Genomic DNA, 18,712 nt, shown 5'->3' with positions numbered 1-18,712 from the left:
CCATATGCAGGCCAAGCGTAGTGGTGCACACCTTTAATCTTAGCACTCAGTGCTTTGGTGAGTTCAAGGCTAGCCTGATCTAGAGGGCAAGTTCCAAGAGAGCCAGGACTACCTAGAGAAATTGTCTCAAAAAAAAAAAAAAAAAAAAAAAGACAAACAAAAATACAAAACAAATGAAAAACCCCAAAAATCTGTATTGCTACCTCACCAGGCAGGTGAAGGGCCCCACACTTCGTGGGAGTATGAGCGTTCATTTCTCACTTCTTTTTGTTATTGTTTGTTTTGGTGAGACAGGGTTTCACTGTATAAACCTTGACTGTTCTGGAGCTCCCTACGTAGACCAGACTGGCCTTAAACTCAGATTCCTTTGCCCCTAGAGTGATGGGATTAAAAGTGTGGGCCAAAGCCAGTGACCCTCTGCCACTCTTTAGAAGAACATCCCATCCCTTTCCTTTGCTCTGATACTTCTGAAGTCCTGGTCCACACGGATTTAGCCAACGGCTTCCCGCTTAATCTATAACAGAACCCACACGCGGTACAGAGTCAACTCGGGGAACGGGTGGGGCTCGGGATGAAGGAGACGGGGGAATCTGCTGGTCTCAGATTCCCAGGGCTGCTTTTAGAGCCACCCCACCCTGTGACTCGCTCAGCCAACCCCGCCCAGCAACCTGTGCCACGGAAAGGCGGAGCTGGAGCTCCGAGAGGTGTGGCCAATTCGTAGCCACAGCCAATCACAGAGGGATCCTTTAGAGAAGCGTAAAGTTGACAACTTCAGGGACAGACGCCCAGTTTCTGGGAACCCTGCTTAGGTTCGGCGCTCGGCGGCGTGTCCCGAGGATTCGGCGCGCGGGATGGAATGGACCCGGGAAGCTTCTAGGGGAGGCCAGGCCGCGGCCGGGTCCCCAGAGGAGCCCTTAGAAAGTCCGGAAACGGAGCAACTGCAGATGCCCGTGGAGGCACCTCAACCCCGTGTTCCCGACGGTAACCCGAGGCCGGAGCGGACTGGGCGGGAGGCGGCGGACTCGGACCTCCGGGAGCTCTTGGAGGAGAAGCCACAGCCTCCGGCTCGGTCAGATCCCCCGCGCTTGCCGCCGCTCAGCCTGGGCTATGGCGCTTTCCGCCGCCTGGGCTCTTGCAGCCGCGAGCCGCCGTCGCCGAGCTCCAAGTGGGCCGAGCAGCCCCGGGACGGCGAGCTGCAGCCCAGGACGGCGTCAGGAGAGCCCGGGTCCTTTGCGCCCATGGAGCTGCAGGTAGACGTGCGCGTTAAACCCGTGGGCGCGGCGGGAAGCAGCCGCTCGCCCTCGCCCGCGCCGTCCACGCGCTTCCTCACCGTGCCGGTGCCAGAATCGCCCGCCTTCCCCCGCCGCTCCGCGTCCACGCTCCCGCGGCTGCCACGCGTCCCGTCATCGGGCTCCACGTGGGGTCCTGCATCGCCGCTGGCCGCCACTCCGACCGAGTGGATCGGCCCCGCCGAGGGCAGCGCTGTCCCCCCGGGCTCACCCACCTGTCGCTGCCGCTGTCAGGAGCCCGGACTGAGCAAAGAAGATGCCGAGCTGCTGCAGCGCGCAGGAATGGACAGCAAGAAGCTGCCACGGGCCATCACGCTCATAGGTGAGTGCTCAGCAGTGTCGATGCCCAGGCCCTGAACCAGACTAACCAGGAGCCCCGCTGGCTGCCTCAAGCCCATCCTGCTTCTCCATCTCAGAAATAATAAGAACCAAACCAGGATCCTGCCCCTCCCCCGGGGAACTTTCTTATTTCTTCTCAGTGTGAGCGGCATCTCGGAGAAGTACAAGTAGAAGGAACTTGGGGTGAGGGGAAATGATTCAGAATCACGTGGCCTGGGTACGCCTCCTAGGACGAGGCTTCTTTTTTCCCTCCTTGAGGAGGGTCACCCATCCGCGCACCCAGAGCTGGCCTGGTGCCAGACGTCTGGGATGTGCCTAGGTTTTGTTTTGGTTGTGAAGGGGAAGCGAGCCAAACACTGAAGAAAGCCCCCGTGTTAGTTTCTCTTGCTGTGATAAAGCACTGACCAAAACCAACTTGGGGAGAAAAAGATTTATTTGGTTTATAGGTTGCAGTCCATCAAGGGAAGCCAAGGCGGGAGCCTGGAGGCTAGAACTGAAACCAAACCACGGAGGAAGGCTGCTTTCTGGCTTGCTTTTTTTTTTTTTTTATTTTGTTTTGTTTTGTTTTTCGAGACAGGGTTTCTCTGTAGCTTTGGATCCTGTCCTGGAACTAGCTCTTGTAGACCAGGCTGGCCTCGAACTCCCAGAGATCCGCCTGCCTCTGCCTCCCGAGTGCTGGGATTAAAGGCGTGCGCCCGGCTCTGGCTTGCTTTCTCATACCACCCCACCCCCGCCTGCACCGCCATCCCACCCGTGGTTCCGCCCTCGGTAGGCTGGGCCCTCCCACATCCATCCTTACACTAAAATGCCCAACTGACTTGCCTACAGGCCAATCTGATGGAGGTATTTTCTCAAGGGAGCTTCCCTTTTCCAGACGACGCTTGCTTGTCTCAAGCTGACAAAACAGTAACCAGCCAGCCCCCTAAAGGTTGCAAGTTGTTCTGAGTGAGGAATGGCTCTGTTGTTTAGGTTTACTACGGGGTCATCCTTGGTTGGGGGTGGTAGAGGTTCATTAGAGACTGGCAAGACCAGTCTGAAGGGGCCAAGTGCCTTGCCCAGCGGGTCAACTGTCCCAATATGGGGCAATGAAAAGGCAGGACAGTAGCCAGCAAGTTCCTAGGAGTCCTCAGACAGAGGGAAGGCTTGAGCCTTAGATCTCTAAGACCGTGGAGAATTCTGTGAGTAGTTATCCGCGGAGGATATGAGTTCACCGTTGCTGTTCTAAGTTTCCCACACACTCGGTGGCTCTTGCTCATACAAATTCATTTTCTTGCATTGGAGGTCTGATACGGGCTCCTAGTCCAAGGTGGGGGGATTAGCAGGGCTGTGCCTCTCACTGAGGTTCTGGGGGTGGAGGGTCAGATCCTCTGCTGTCAGCCCCAGTGGCATTAGGCTGGGTTCTTCTGCTCTCCTGCTTTGCCTCCCTCCTCACGGGTAAGGACCCTCATGATCACACTGGGACCAGAACAGCCTCCAGTTCAGGATCAACTGACCTGTATTCCCTGGTTCTAGGGTTCTAGAGGTCTAGGGACATCTTTGGGGTGATGGTATACCAGCCTATAGCTTTTTACCAAATTCTTTCATATTTATTTTTCATGTTTACTTTTAAATTTTATTTTATACGTAGGAGTGTCTGCATGTATGTCTGTGTACCACTTTCGTTCCTGGTGCTTACAGAGGTCGGGAGAGGGTATCAAATCCCCTGGAACTGGAATTGAAAGCAGTTGTAAGCCCTACCTTGTGGGTGCGGGGACCCAACTCAGGTTTCCTGCGTGAGCAGCCAGTGTTCTTTAACCACTGAGCCATCTCTCCAGTTCCTTTATCAGATTCTTTTTCTTGCTTCCCAGGGGCTGGAATTATAGGTGTGCACCACCACTACCTGGCTCAGATTTTTTTTGTTTGTTTGTTTGTTTGTTTTTTTCAAGACAGGGTTTCTCTGTAGCTGTGGAGCCTGTCCTGGAAATAGCTCTCGTAGACCAGCCTGGCCTTGAACTATGCCAGAGAGCCGCCTGCCTCTGCCTCAGGAGTGCTGGGATTAAGAGCATGCGCCACCACCGCCCAGCCGGGTTCAGATTCTTAAAGAATCTGTGACCTAAGAAGAACCAGCACTGAAGTGACGTTGCTGGATTTGCTTGAGAAATTAGCTCTGACTGTCTTATAGAGGAAGGCTGAGGCAGCTCGAGGCTGAGAAGAGTCAGGATTTATGGTAGAGGACGGGGCTCAGGAGGCAGAGTAGGTAGGCAGGACCACAGGTTGGATAGAGCTAAGCTAGAAGGGGAGGTCTCTCCCAGGTGTCTGACTGGATGGCAGATTGTTAGCTCTTGAAGGAAAACGTGGGAAGAGGTGGAGAAATAAACAAGGATTACGTTGGTCTGTGGGCTCCTGCTTGGCTGGGGAACTCTGCCGAGCGCTTGATCCTGGGAGGTTGAGGTTGAGCAGGTTATCTCAACAAGAGTCTGACTTGCTGGACGCCAGGTCAGCTGCTTCTCAGTCCTGTGTGTACGTAGAAGGAGCAGACCACTGTGGAGAGGGCTGGAAATACTGCTGCTTGGTCTAGTCCCTTCTTTCTTTGGGCGGGTACCCTGAAGGGGCTGTCTAGCTGTTAGTGAAGGAACCAAAGGCCGAGAGATATATTTTAAGACAAGGTCTCAGGTATACTAGACTGGCCTCGAGCTCACTATATAGCTGGGATTACGGAGCTGTGTCGCTCCAACTGGTTTCTGTGCTGCTGGGGATCACACCTGGGGCTTCAGGCATGGTAGGTGAGTGCTCTACCAACTGTTCGGGCAGCCGGCAGGAGGGAGAGGCGGAGGGAAAGCTGAGAAAGGCGAAGGGCTGTAGCCTCCTCTTCTCCCTCACGTCTTGGCTTGGACTCCGTTCTCTTATCCCCAAGGGAACTTAGAGTTGCTACCTCACACTCTCATCTGGATTGTGCTTCATTATCCCAGGATTCTTCACACGGGCCATGGCCTCCAAAGTATATCCTTGGGGGGGGATGGAAGGTGAAGGCACGGACTTGCCTGCTCTCCAACACCTGGCACACAGTGGCTTCTCAGACAGTCTGTCTATTCGTACAAGTCAGAACTTATTACTCCCTGCATCCCTCTGGGGAGAAGACAGTGTTTGATCTCAGTGGTTGTCTTGCAATTGGCACACTTCCTATGGAGAAGGATTGCCCCACCGAGGCCCTGGCCTCTGGAGTCCATACTGCCAGGTGGCCATGCAGTGGGGAGCGGTCACAAAGTGAAAGGACAAGTTAGTCTGCCTGTGGGGTAGAGGGCAGGGAGGCTGTTGGCGATGAGGCTGGGGGATGGGGGTTGTTTGGTGGCGCTGAGACAGCCTTGGAATTCCAAAGATGGTCCAGGCTTGATGGGTCTCAGGGGAGTGGTTAGGATTTTGAAGCAAGGACGTTCTTGGAGCTCAGTGCAGAGGAGACGTCAATGTCATGGAGAGGGGCCGAGGCCCTGGCCAGGGGAACCTGCTAAGCCTTGCACTGGCATAAGCCCCTTATGTTCTTTTGGGGACATGATGTCCTTTAGCAGTAACTGCAGGGCTGTGGGTAGGGAGAAGATGTGTTAAGGGGACCCAGATGTGCCAGTGTTTCTGCCAGCTGAGAGTGTATAGGGTGTATTTGTGTAACTCGTGTGACCAAGAGTTGTTTTGTCAGCCCAGTGAGGTGACTTACCCCTGCAACCCCGGCACCCAGGAAGCTGAAGCAGAGGGCTAAGCTTTTGTCCAACTGGGGCTACATGTGGAGACCCCATCTTTTTAAAAAAAAAAAAAAAAGTGGCATGTGTGGGGAAAGTCCGTAATCCCAGAATGCCAGAGTTGTTCCAAGTTTGAAGCTAGCCTGGGCCAGAAACCTCCAGGCCATCTGGGCTATAGAAATCCTATTTTCAAAACCCAAAACAGAAAATGGTGGTGTGAGCTCTTCCGCTATAACTCTGCAGGGGCCTGAACTAGGTGGGTCCCCTACCTGGTTTAAGAGAACTTACTTATTCCCTGGGTTTCTTTCATGCTTTGCTTTCTGAAGGTCAGAGCTAAACAAAGGTTCAGCCACAAGAATTACAGTGGCTGGTGAATTTATCTTCCTTGTAAAGTATCCCCTTCTCTTGGTAACAGGTGTATTGAGATGCAGTTCATATAACGAGCCATCTTACAGTTTGCAATTCAAGGGGTTTTACATATTCAAGGTTATGCTACCACCACCAATTGGTTTTAGATTTTTTTTTTCCCATGCTGAAAACAAACCTTCCACCCCCAGACCCACCAGTCTCTCTGTCTTGAAACACTCTGTGGACATACATGTCACTGGCTTCACAGAACATGCACCCTTCCATCTGGCTTCTTTCTGCTTTGTTTGTTGACAGGGTTTTTCCATGTAGTTCAGGCAGACCCGAAAGTCTTTTTTCTAATTAATTAATTTACTTTTATGTGTATGAGTGTTTGCCAGGTGTGTGCCTTGGGCTCGGAGTAGGGCATGTGAGCTGCCGTGTGGGTGCCAGGAGCTGAAGGTCCTCTGGAAAAGCAGCCAGTGTTCTTAATCCTTGAGCCCTCTCCAGCCCCTAGCCTGAAACTCCTAATGCCCCTGCCTCAGCCTCCTGAATGCTAGGACTACAGGATTGTGCCGCCATCCTTGGCTGTCTGACTTCTTTGGGTTAACCTGATTTCAAGGTTTGTACATGCTGTAGCATGAACCTGGTAGTTCTTTTGTTTTTATTGCTGGATATTATTCCATGGCATGAATGTATTGTGTTTTGATTATCTACTTATCAGTTGATAGAAATCTTGGAAAATACCTTTAAAAGACAAATCGTGTATTTAAAAATTCCACAGAGGCTAGAGAGATGGCGCAGCACTTAAGAGAACTTTCCAGCACCCACAGTGGGATGCTCACAGCCACCTATAACTCCAGCTCTGTGGGATCCAGCACCTTCTTCTGGTCTCCGAGGGCATGTACAAGTAAACACACACATGAATGTATTTAAAAATAAATCTGAAAAAAAATTAATATTCCAGGCCTGGATTTAGGACTCAGTGGGTCAACACCTGCTTCAGCATGCTTGAGAGCCTGGGTTAGTTCCCCAGCACAAAATTTAAAAAAAATTAAAAAAGGGCTGGAGAGGTGGCTCAGTGGTTAAGAGCATTGCCTGCTCTTCCAAAGGTCATGAGTTCAATTCCCGGCAACCACATGGTGGCTCACAACCATCTGTAATGAGGTCTGCTGCCCTCTTCTGGTCTGCAGACATACACACAGACAGAATATTGTATACATAATAAATAAATAAGTATTTTTAAAAAAATTTAAAAAAAAACAGTTTACAGTGTTTCATCTCCCCCTCCCCCCACCCCTTCCAAGACAGGGTTTCCCTGTGAAGCTCTGGGTGTCCTGGAACTCACTCTGTACACCAGGCTGGCTTCAAACTCACAGAGCTCCACCTGCCTCTGCATCCCGAGTCCTGGCACAATTATTCACTTCAGATAAAGTCCCGCTGCAGAACAGTCTTGACTTTCTTGCGGCTTGAGGAAATACGGTAACTACTTGCCTACCACCCTCACCCTCGCATGACCACACACCCATTGCTGTCCCTCATCCCTGAGAAGCGAATGACCCCGAGGGCCTCGCAGCCAGGTTCTAGGAGGCCGCATCCCTCTGTGCTCTCTTGTGTCCGGAGAGATCTGGTTTCGGAGGGCTTTGTGGCTTCCACCGCGCCTGCGCCTCTGCTGAAGCACCGACCTGGCGGCTGCCGCTGCTGCTGCTGCTGCTGCTGCTTTTCCCCACGGCTTCTCTCTCTCGGCCGCTCCAACTTTCCAGGTGTGAAGGCTAATGGATTCGTCAGCTTGGCGGAATTTAGATTCAGGCAGGGAGATGGACCTCTGGGAGGCCTGTGGGGATGGATTCTCTGATTGTGTTCACTGATGTGGAAAATCCCGTGTTAACTGTGGGCAGAACCATTCCCTATGCCGCAGGTCTTGGACTGTATAAAATGGGGTGGCCAAGTGCACTAGGGATGTTTCCTTCTTGTGGAAGTCATGTGACCAGCTGCTTCCAGCTACTGTTGCCTTGATTTCCCCGCCATGACCGTACACTTGAACTGTGAGCCAGAATCAGCCCTTTCTCCCTAAGTCGCTTTTGCCAGGGTGTGTTTCACAGCAACAGGAAAAGGAACTAAGATACCGGTGTCCTCACTGTCAGGATGACAGGCAGCATTTAAAGGCGGGGCTTGGGCCAGGCATGATGGCAACCTCTTAAAATTTACATTTATATTTATTTATTGGTGGTCAGTGACACACGCAGTGTGCACGTGTGTGAAGGTCAGGGGACAACTTGTGGGAGTGGGCTTTCTCTTTCTACCCTGCGGGTTCCAGAGATGAAACATCAGGCTTGGTGGCAAGCACCATCACCTGTTGAGCCATCTGCCGGCCTTGGTCACAGCCAGTAATCCCAGCTCCTTGAGAGGCTGAGGTGGGAGGATTACCTAAGTTTAGGACCTGTCTCAAAACGGAAGGACAGCTGGGTGAGGTGGCACACCCTTTAAGCCCAGTACTTGGCAAGCTGAGGCAGGCAGATCTCTGTGAGTTTAAGGCCAGCCTGGTCTACAGAGTGAGTTCCAGGACAGTCAGGACTCCATAGTGCAATGGTTCTCAATCTGTGGGTCACAGGGGTCGCCCAAGACCATCAGAAAACAGGTATTTATATTAAGATTCATAAAAGTAGCCAAATGACAGTTATGAAGTAGCAAAAGAAAATAATTTTACAGTTGGGGTCACTGTATTAAAGGGTCTCAGTGTTAGGAAGGCTGAGAACCACTATCAGAGAGACTCTGCTTCAAACAAACAAAACCCTTAAGGGCAGGATAACAGAAACCAGGTGGCTGTGTCCTTTCTCCGCCCCTCATACTCATTCCCTGCCTGCAGCCCCTCTACCTTTGAGCCCTAGACCAGGCCCATGGCTGCTGACCACCCACGGCTGTGGAGAACTGAGTCTGCCCCTGTGGTCAGGGGCCACTCGTTCATTTCCCAGAAATAATCTCTCAGGAACTATATTAGTTAAATCGCTGCTTGGCCAATCACTTAAGCATATTTCTAGCTAGCTCTTACATCTTAAATTAACCCGTTTCTATTATTTTATATATATTTTTTAAATTATTTCTTTATTATATATACAGTGTTCTGCCTGCATGTATCCCTGCAGGCCAGAAGAAGTTACCAGATCTGATTATAGACGATTGTGAGTCACCATGTGGTTGCTGGGAATTGAACTCAGGACCTTTGGAAGAGCAGCGAGTGCTCTTAACCTCTGAGCCATCTCTCCAGCCTTATTATTTTATATTTTACCATGAGGCTTGTGGCCTACCAGCAAGGTTCTAGCCGACAGCTTGCGTCTTTCTCCTCTGGCAGCTCCATGGCGCCTCCTTCATTTGCCCCCACCTTCACTTCTAGAGACTAGAAAGGCAGCTGAGATTTCGAGTCAGGGCTTGACCTTGACTGGCTTTGACCTTGTAGAGCTGCAGTCTAGTCCCTGATCTTTCTTCTGTGGCCCATTGCCCACGGTGTCCTGGATTCTCTGCCCCTCGCCCACAGCTGTAGCAGCTACACTTCCGTCTGGCACATGGGCACACCACATGGTGTGTGTGCATCGTTTGCTGCGTTTTCCAGAGCCTTTATCTCCTAGCGTGTGAGAAGGAGGCAGAGCATATTCCAGCATGTCTCCTCAGTATGAAGCTCCGATCTAACCAGAGTGCTTTGCCTGGGTGACCATGGAGCTGGTGCCAGGGTGGGTGGGCGGAGACTAGTGTGGCTTTTGTGTCGAATGTGGTGGTGGTGGTCTCATAACTTGCCTTTCTGTTCCCTTTCCAGGGCTGCCCCTGTACATGAAGTCTCTACGCTGGGCTCTGGTGGTCATGGCTGTGTTCCTGGCTTTCTGCACTGTAGCCATTGTGGCACTGGCCTCTAGAGGTGGTATGGTATCCCGTCCCTACCCTGTGTCCTTGTAGCAGCTTTGAGACCAGAGAGAGCAACGTGTAGCTTGAAGAAAGCTTGGCCCTTTCCTCCCTTTGGCCACAGCTTGCGACCCCTCTCCCGGGGAGCTTCTCACAGTGCAGGCTATACAACCTTCCTAAGGGTCTCTCTGCCACCCTCTTTTCCACCTGGAAGCTCGCCAGCTCCCTACCCATAGATTCACTCCCTTAGCCGAGGTCATGGCTGGGTTTTGGTTTTTTTTTTTTTTTCCATGTTTTCAGGCACAGCCCCTTAGAATCTCTCCTTGACCCACAGATCTCTGCTTTCAGGAACCAGGTGCCAGCCATGCCCTCGAGGCTGGCTGTGGTCTCAGGAACGCTGTTACTACCTCTCGGAAGAAGCCCAAGACTGGGAGGGCAGCCAAGCATTTTGCTCGGCCCACCGTGCCACGCTGCCCCTGCTGGGCCACACCCAGGTAAGAAAGGCTGGCTCGAAGAGGGATGTGTCATCCCGGGTCCTTGAATCTTAGCCCTGGAAGAAATCTCTAGATCAAGTCCTTCATGCTCTAAGAGTCACCAAAGCCCCAAAAGACTAAAGTGACAGGCACAGGGACCAGATATCAGGTGTCCAAGGATTTCCTTCTAAGAAGGCAGAGCTAGGACGGTCCCATCCAATCTGGGTTACTCAGCCAGTTAACAGTGGAGGCAAGCTTGCTGGGAGAGACCCATGGGCCCTCCCAGGATGTGGTATAGAAAATACAGCACGAGCCGGGCGGTGGTGGCGCACACCTTTAACCCCAGCACGCAGAGGCAGGCATATCTCTGTGAGTTCAAGGCCAACCTGGTCCATAGATTGAATTCTAGGGCAGCCAGAGAAACTCTGTCTCGAAAAAGACAGGAAAAAGAAAATACAGCATGTTTAGTGGTGTGTAAGTGTCAGGATTGGCTGTAAGTGCTGGGGAACAAAGCATCTCAGAAATTACTTAGTGCCTTGTGACCATAAACAATTCCTTCTTTTTCTTTTCTTTTTTAAAAGACAGTCTCGCTATGTAGTCCTGGCTGGCCTGAAACTCTCTATGTAAACCAGGCTGGTTCAGATTCAGAGATCCACCTGCCTCTGCCTCTGTGTCCTAGGTGCTAGAATTCAAGGCATTCCCTACCACACCCAGCTGAAAAGATGTATTTTTGTTGATGTGTGAGTGTGTCTGCGTGTGAGTACAGGGCCCAGGAGCTGAAATTGCAGAGGGCTGTGAGCGTCACCTGATAGAGATGCTGGGAACCAAATTCAGCTCCTCTGAAAAAGCAAGCCTCAGCTGCTGGTGACCTCTTCGTGCCTCCAAAACCAGCACCACCTGGGGAACTTTTTTTTTTTTTTTTTTTTTTTTTTTTGGTTTTTTGAGACAGGGTTTCTCTGTGGCTTTGGAGCCTGTCCTGGCACTAGCTCTGTAGACCAGGCTGATCTCGAACTCACAGAGATCCGCCTGCCTCTGCCTCCCGAGTGCTGGGATTAAAGGCATGCGCCACCATCGCTCGGCCACCTGGGGAACTCTTACACATCACTAGGTTTAGCTACCAGCATAAGCCCGAGCCTTGGTCCTCTCTGGACCACAGCCTCTGTGGCTGACCCTGAGGAAACACATCCCAGAAGCTTTGCCTCAGTGATACATACATACATATATATATATATATATATGTGTGTGTGTGTGTGTGTGTGTGTATGTATATATATTGATACATACATACATATATATATATATTGATGTTTTGCCTTCATGTATGTCTGTGTGAGGGTGTCGGATGCCCTGGAACTGGAACTGGAGTCACAGACAGTCATGAGCTGCCATGGGTGGCTGGGAATTGAACCCAGGTCCTCTGGAAGAGCAGCCAGTGCTCTTAACCTCTGACCCATTCTCTAGCCCTTTCGCCTGCTTTCTCACAAGCCTGTACCAGGGTTCTCTTGAGTAATAGCACTTATAGAATGAATTACACACACACACACTTTCTGTTTATATAAAGAGATTTATTCGAGTGCTTTACAGGCTGTGGTCCAGCTAATCCAACAATGACTGTGCTTTTGTTTTTATTTTTGAGACAGGGTTTCTCTGTAGCTTTGGGGCCTGGCCTGGAACTAGCTCTTGTAGACCAGGCTGGCCTCGAACTTACAGAGATCCGCCTACCTCTGCCTCTTAAGTGCTGGGATTAAAGGCGTGCACCACCACCTCCCGGCTCAATGGCTGTCTTTTAAAGGAAGGTCCAGGAATCCCATAATTTAGTCCATGAAGCTGAATGTCCCAGCTGGTCTTCAGTATTTGCTGGAATCCCAAAGAAGTAGGCTCTAATGTCAGCGAAGGAATGGCCTTGCTAACCAGAGCAAACAAAGAGAGCAAGCTTCCTTCTTCCATGTTATATAGACGTCCGCGGTGACCCAGATTAAAGGCCGGTCTTCCCACCTCAAAGATCCACATCAGAAGTGGGGTTTCCCACTTCAAATGATTTAATTAAGAAAAATTCCCTCAAAGGTGTGCCCAAATTTGCGTTTTAGTTCATTTCAGATGTCAAGTTGACAACCAAGACTAGCCACCACAGGGGCCATTATTAATCAAGAACATCTCCCCCACAGACTTGCCTAGAGACCACTCTTGGGGGGGCATCTTCTCAATCAAGATCCCCCCCCAACTATGTCTCTGTTGGTGTCAGGCTGACACAACCACGTGCGCAGTTGCACGTGTGGATGTGTAGCCGTGGGTGTGTTCTTGTGTGCGGATGCCAGGGGTCTCATTGGGACCTGGGGCGCACCAGTTTGAGTGGGCTGAATGGCCAGTGAGCCCCCCGACAGCTGCCTGGTGCTAGAGATCAAACTCTGCTTCTCATGTTCGTGCGTCGAGCTCTTTACCAGTTAAGCCTTTTCTTCACCTCCATAGCTAACTTTATAACGAGAAAACATCCGCTTAACTCAGCTTCAGAAGTTGAAGGGCATGGTGCCCATATCAGTTCAGTTCTAGTATGGGTGGCAGGTGGTGGCAGGCAGGAGTGAAGGGTTCTACTATAAGCCAGGAAGCAGAGATAAACGTACAGCTTCTTCAAGGGTACACCTCTAGGGACCCAAGGACCTCCCTGTGTTCAGTCCTGAGCACTGATGGAGAACTTAGAGCTTAAATCAGAGCAGTCTAAGCCAAGAAACCAGCCCAGTTCCCTGCATCAAAGCCCCACCCAGCCTGGCTGCATCTGCAGAATAGAAACAGTGGAGACATGGTTAGGTCCAGAAGTGGGTCCCTAGAGAGTGCGTGAAGCTGGGGCAAAACCAGCAAGTGTGGGTTCGCCAGCTAAGCCCTATGCTAACGCCTCCTGAAACAGCCATCCAGTGTTGCAACTGCCACCAGACAGCCTGGCCCTGCCCTCAGACAGATCAGACACATTTAACCCACAGTGACCTTGGACCCGGGAAGAACACACTCCTCCATCTTGGGGCAAAGGTGTGTTTAGCCATCCAGTTTGGAGCAGCTTGAGATCAAGCATTTATAAAATCTAACTAAAGGGTCAGTGCTCTGAACACAATTATATCATAATGTGTTCTTTATGATACTTAGATGGTTGTGAGCCACGTGGTTGCTGGGAATTGAACTCAAGACCTCTGAAAGAGCAATCATTGCTGTTAACCTCTGAACCAACTCTCCAGCCCTAAGGCGAGCACTTTTTTTTGAGACTGGGTTTCTCTGTGTAGCTTTGGTTCCCGTCCTGGAACTCACTCTGTAGACCAGGCTGGCCTTGAACTCACAGAGATCCTCCCACCTCTGCCTCCTGAGTGCTGGGATTAAAGGTGTGTGCCACCATCACCCAGCTAAGGCAGCTCTTATATAAAAGAAAGCATTTAATTGGGGGCCTGTTTACAATTTTCGAGGGTTGTCCATGATCATGGTGGGAAGCAGACAAACATGACAATGGACAGAGAGACACTGGGCATGGCGTGGGCTTGTAAGATTTCAAAATCCTTTCCCACTGATACACCTCCAAAACAGGCTAGACCTCTTCCATCAAGGTCACCCTTCCTGAACGTTCCCAAGCAGTCCATTAACTGGGGACCAAGCATTCAAATCTATGAGCCCGCGGGGGCCATTCTCATTCAGACCACCAAAGCTATTTGGATTTACTGTTAAAAGTAATATAAAGGTGTATACGGCAGACACTCCTGCAACCCCTATCCCTTAGAAAGTGGAGACGGGAGACTGGGGGCCAGCTAAATGTGGTGATATGGTGACCCCATTTACCAAGTAATCTGGAGTTTCAGGCCAGGCAAGGCTACATTGTGAGAGACTGTTTCAAAAGCAAGCAAGAATAATCAAGGACCAGTATTTAGAAGGACATTTCTCTTTGCTAGCCCTATCGTAACTCCTTTTGGATTCTATTACTCCTTAAGTCAATATTCATGCACACATTTTGGTTTGGTTTTTCACCAAGATAAGGTTTCTCTGTAGACCTGGCTATCCTGGAACTTATTCCGTAGACCAGGCTGGCCTCAAACTCATAGATCTGCCTGCCTCTGCCTCCTGAGTAGGGGGATTAAAGGCGTGCATCAGCACCGCTGGCTGTTTCCTATTGCTAAGGTCATGCCACAGTTTTAGTGTACTTAGTATTTGAGTGGAGGACACATACATGCACCCACAACAATGTATGCGTGGAGGTCAGAGGACGGTTTTGAGGAGTTGGTTCAGTCCTTCACTGTGTGTCTCATCAGGCCGGGCAGCAAGCCTTTTAACCTCAGGCCCATGCCCAGCCCCAGACTCACCTTTGTGGTGGCTTTAATACTATTGATCCAGTGCAAGATAATTTTGCTCTTGTAGGGGACTGCAACATTAATCTGTCCCATACTCCTCTACACCTTAATCAACCGTCCCCATGAGCCAACCCTTCCTGGCTACTGGCTGACGCCTGGGCATGCTTGGGTCTCCCAACTTGGCCCAGGGTCTCTCTCCTCTGAGCTGCTTGAGTCCCCCATTGCGTGGTGACTGTCATATCCTCTTGAGATGGCATCGCTCTCATTTCTGGTCCCCAAGTCTACAGAGGGGACCAGGCTACCAGTGAGCATCCAGGTCAACTTCCATAATTACAGATATTCTACATGGCAAGATCTTTGAGCTGATTCCTTCCTGGAGGGGCATGCTGGAATCCTGCAAAGGCCTCGGGAAATGGGTGCCCTTGTAAGCCATGCTGTGCAAAGAACAGCTGCTTGCTTTTCTCCCTCAGGACTTCCTAAGAAAATACCAGATTACCAAAGACTCCTGGGTGGGGGCCCAACGAGGCCCTGAAGGCTGGCATTGGATTGATGGGGTCCCCTTGCCATCCCAACTGTGAGTAACTGGGTTCTCTCCTCTGATGTACTATAGCCTTCTTCTGCTCCACCCAGCCAAGGGGGGGCTAGTGCTAGCATTGTTGTATCTTTGTCACTCCAACCCTGGTGTGGGTCCCCAACCCATTCACCCAGGCACAACTGTCATGTCTGCTTTTCAGATACTAGGAACACCACTGGTTCTGCCATGTAGCTGACCAGGACATTGCCAGGCTTCTTTGCAGATATTCCTTGCCCATGTGTAGTGGCTGCTGCAGTGCCTGTCCTGTCCAGGAGTGGGGGCCCAGCAGCTGAGTGTCTTCTCTCTCCTCCCTCACCTTACCCCACCTCAGGTCCCCAGAGGACAGCGATGACCACCCAGACTTCAGCTGCGGGGGTTTGGAAGAAGGCAGGCTCGTAGCTTTGAACTGCAGCTCTCCAAGACCCTGGGTCTGTGCCAGGGAGACCAAGTGACTTGGTGTCCTGTGGTAGAGCTGTCTGGAGCCGTATCCATTGCTTTTCCTTTGGTGTGACCAGAACATCTGACAGAAATTACTTCAAGGAGGCAAGAGTTACTGGGCTCGTGATGTCAGAGGGCTGCACCTGGCGGAGCTGCCCAGGCCACAGAAGCTGGAGCCAGGGGTGGGAACAGGTTTCAAAGGCCTGTCACTGCTGACACATCTCCACAGTCCACGCTCTACCTCCGAAAGTTCCCCCAGCCCCCAACCCCAGCACTACGAGCTGGAAACAAACTGGTAACAGGCATTTCAGATTCAAAGTGGAGCGTTCCTGTCACGAGTCCCCTGAAGATGCATGGCACGATCTCTCTGTGTAACCCTGGTTGGTCTGGACCTTACTGTGTGGTCCACAGTGGCCTCAAGTTCTTGGACAACTCTCCCCAAGTACAGAGATTGTATGCCACCACACCCAGCCTATGGCTAACTCATAATGCAAAATGCATTCAGTTCAATTTCAAGAGTCTCTTTTGGGGCTGGAGAGATGGCTCAGTGGTTAAGAGCACTGATTGCTCTTCTGGAGGTCCTGAGTTCAATTCCCAGCAACCATGTGGTGGCTCGCAACCACCTATAATGAGATCTGGTGCCCTCTTCTGGTCTACAAGGCAGGATACTGCATAAATAAATAAATTTTTTAAAAAGAGAGTCTCCTTTGTTTTTTGAGACAGTTTCTTTGTGTAACAGCACAAGCTGTCCTGGAACTAGCTCTGTAGGCCAGGCAGGCCTTGAACTCAGAGATTCACCTGCCTCTGCTTCCTGAGTGCTGGGATTAAAGACGTGTACCACCACCACCCATCCAGTTAACCATAGTACTTTAAACTTGAGAAAGAAGCTGGGCGGCAGTGGTGCATGCCTTTAATCCCAGCACTCGGGAGGCAGGACTTCTGTGAGTTTGAGTCTATCCTGGCTTATAAGTCGAGTTCTAGGACAGCCAAAACTGTTACACAGAGAAACCCTGTCTCAAAACACCAAAATTTAAAAAAAAAAAAAAAAAGAAAAAAGAAAAGAAAAGAAAAAGAAAAGGGAGAAAAAGAGAGGGACCTCTGGGCGTATCTGTGAGGGAGTTTCTAGGCTGGGTTGACATGGAAAGACCCACTCTCAATGCGATTGGACCATTCCATGGGCTGGGATCCTGGTGTGAATAAAGAGAAATGAGTTGGGTGCCAACACCATCACATACTAAAGTCACACCACTGGAACATCCTGTCACGTCTTACTCCCCAGTGTGACACTGACTTTGAAGACCCGAGCTCTACCAGCTCCCTAATGTCTTCCACAAGCTGCTCGGTGTTCCTGTCACTAGGACCCCTTCCCTGATGCTTCTCTGGAGAAGGGTTTGAGGTGTTTGCTCATGGGTATAGTTGGAGAAGCAAGCACAGTTGCATTATCCCAGCATCCCCACACTATAAGTCTACTGTGTATGTCAGTCTGTCCAACCAGCCAGCCAGCATCCTTTTAGAGAGCGGAGCCATGGGTCCGGAAGAAGAGGAAAATCCATGTTCTTACAGACCATTAGCCTGGCTTTTTGAGTCTTCAATTTACTAGCGCTGGGATGAGTGGACGGAAATGAAGCCCGCAGTGCTACAATCAGAACTGTGCCCCTCGACTGACCCGGGTCCCTTCCCAAACTATGGAAGGTTAATTCCCAGTACCTATAATGTGATCTTTTTAGTGGTGTGTTTGTGTGCAATCAGGTAAAAATGAGGCCATCTGTGTGGCCCATCAAACATGACTGGTGAAGAGAAATTTGGTGGCTAGCAAGATTGCTCAGCGGGTAGAAGCTCTTGCTGCACAGGTGTCAGCCCCCACTTAAAGGTACACTTGAGTCCCTGTCCAAGCTCTGACCAGCAGAGGACAACCTATGCTTTGGGGAGAGGCTCACCTCAAACTGCAAAGGCATTTCCCACAATGCACGTGAATCTGTGAGTTAAAGTATGTGTGTAAGTCCAAGGACACCCCAAGAACAGTGGGGAATCCAAACAGCAATGCTGAGCAATTCCAGCCAGGAAAACTGTCTACCTTCTTCCGTTAACAGTTCCGGTGCTCCAGCTAGTGTACTGGCCAGTATTAGCACATCTAATTCCCACCACGACCTAGGAAACTAGGGGTTAAGTTGGACTTCTAACTATAACTATACACAACGAGAAAAAACGATTCTAAGTAGCCCAAGCAGAAAGGGGGAACTGAAGGGGCTTCTCTCCATGTGTCCACCTTCCTCCTTTTGGGCCACTTCCTCAGTAGAGTAACACAGTCACCAAATGTGCTTCACTAACCTGTCCTCAAGTCAAAAGATAGACAATCCAAGATGAAAGCTTCTAGTCACAGAAAGGTGACCATCTCAGGCAGGTGCAAGCGCCACTCTGGACTGCTGAAGTCAGTTACACTGCAATCAAAATGGGAATTTGGACACCGCACTTCAGTGCGAGTACAGTGGGAGGAAGGGTGAGTTTCCTGAACAGGACAGTAAGCAAACAGTACAGCGGACAGTGAGAATCTTCCAAGCATGTGCTACTCCCCTATTCTAAGGCTGAGAGTCGAAGAGGGAAGAGAAAGGATTTACAGGGCAGCAGAGGGGAGGTTATGAGTACTGACCCTGGAGATGGATGTATTCCTGGCTGTCCTGATAATCACGACATAGACCAGGCTGGCCTCGAACTCACGGAGATCCAGCTGCCTCTGCCTCCTGAGTGTTGGGATTGAAGGTGCTACATCTGGCCACATCTCTTTTTTTTTTTTTAAAAAAAAGTATAATTTTTGTATGTGTGAGCAAGCATGTATGTTTGTACACACAAATGTAGGTGGGGTGTGACAGTGTGCATGTGGAAGAAGACAATCTTCGCCTCCCTCCTTGTTTGATTCAGAGATTCATTGTTCACTGCTGCACACAAGTTAGCTGGCTGTGGCTCCTATCTCACGGTAGGTGCCACCACACCAGGTTTTATGTAAGTTCTAGGATTTAAACTCAGATCTTCACATTTGTATGGCAAGCACTGTACCACTAAGTTGTGTGCCACTCTACCAGGCTTCTTAGGACTTCTCTCTCTCTCTCTCTCTCTCTCTCTCTCTCTCTCTCTCTCTCTCTCTCTCTCTCTTTTGAGACACAGTGTGTCTCTTTGTTGCTTTTGGAGCCTGTCCTGGCACTAGCTCTTGTAGACCAGACTGGCCTTGAACTCACAGAGATCCACCTGCCTCTGCCTCCCCAGTGCTGGGCTTAAAGGCGCCTGCCACCACTGCCCAGCCTTTTTTTTTTTTTTTTTTTTTTTAACACAGGGTTTCTCTGTGTAA

General features: G+C 50.6%; 1 protein-coding gene across 2 annotated transcripts; it reads left to right on the top strand.

Annotated features, from left to right (window-relative positions):
* Window positions 1-794: 794 nt before the first annotated feature.
* On the top strand, window positions 795-16,154 carry Klrg2 (killer cell lectin like receptor G2). 2 transcript variants are annotated; one of them, XM_050147934.1, is made up of 5 exons: window positions 795-1,611; window positions 9,489-9,587; window positions 9,920-10,065; window positions 14,831-14,934; window positions 15,266-16,154. In XM_050147934.1, the coding sequence occupies exons 1-5, from the start codon at window positions 852-854 to the stop codon at window positions 15,384-15,386; spliced, it is 1,230 nt and encodes a 409-aa protein (XP_050003891.1). In that variant the 5' UTR covers window positions 795-851; the 3' UTR covers window positions 15,387-16,154. The 2 variants fall into 2 exon arrangements, with proteins under 2 accessions (XP_050003891.1, XP_050003890.1); XM_050147933.1 differs by having other exon boundaries at window positions 9,489-9,590; window positions 15,266-16,153.
* The last annotated feature ends 2,558 nt before the right edge of the window (window positions 16,155-18,712 follow it).

The sequence above is a fragment of the Alexandromys fortis genome, unplaced genomic scaffold, assembly GCF_014885135.2.
Source record: "Alexandromys fortis isolate MF-2015 unplaced genomic scaffold, M_Fortis_MF-2015_v1.1 scaffold_57, whole genome shotgun sequence".
Lineage (NCBI taxonomy): Eukaryota > Metazoa > Chordata > Mammalia > Rodentia > Cricetidae > Alexandromys > Alexandromys fortis.
Note: the sequence above shows the minus strand (reverse complement) of the source record. Positions and strands in the feature narration are given on the sequence as shown.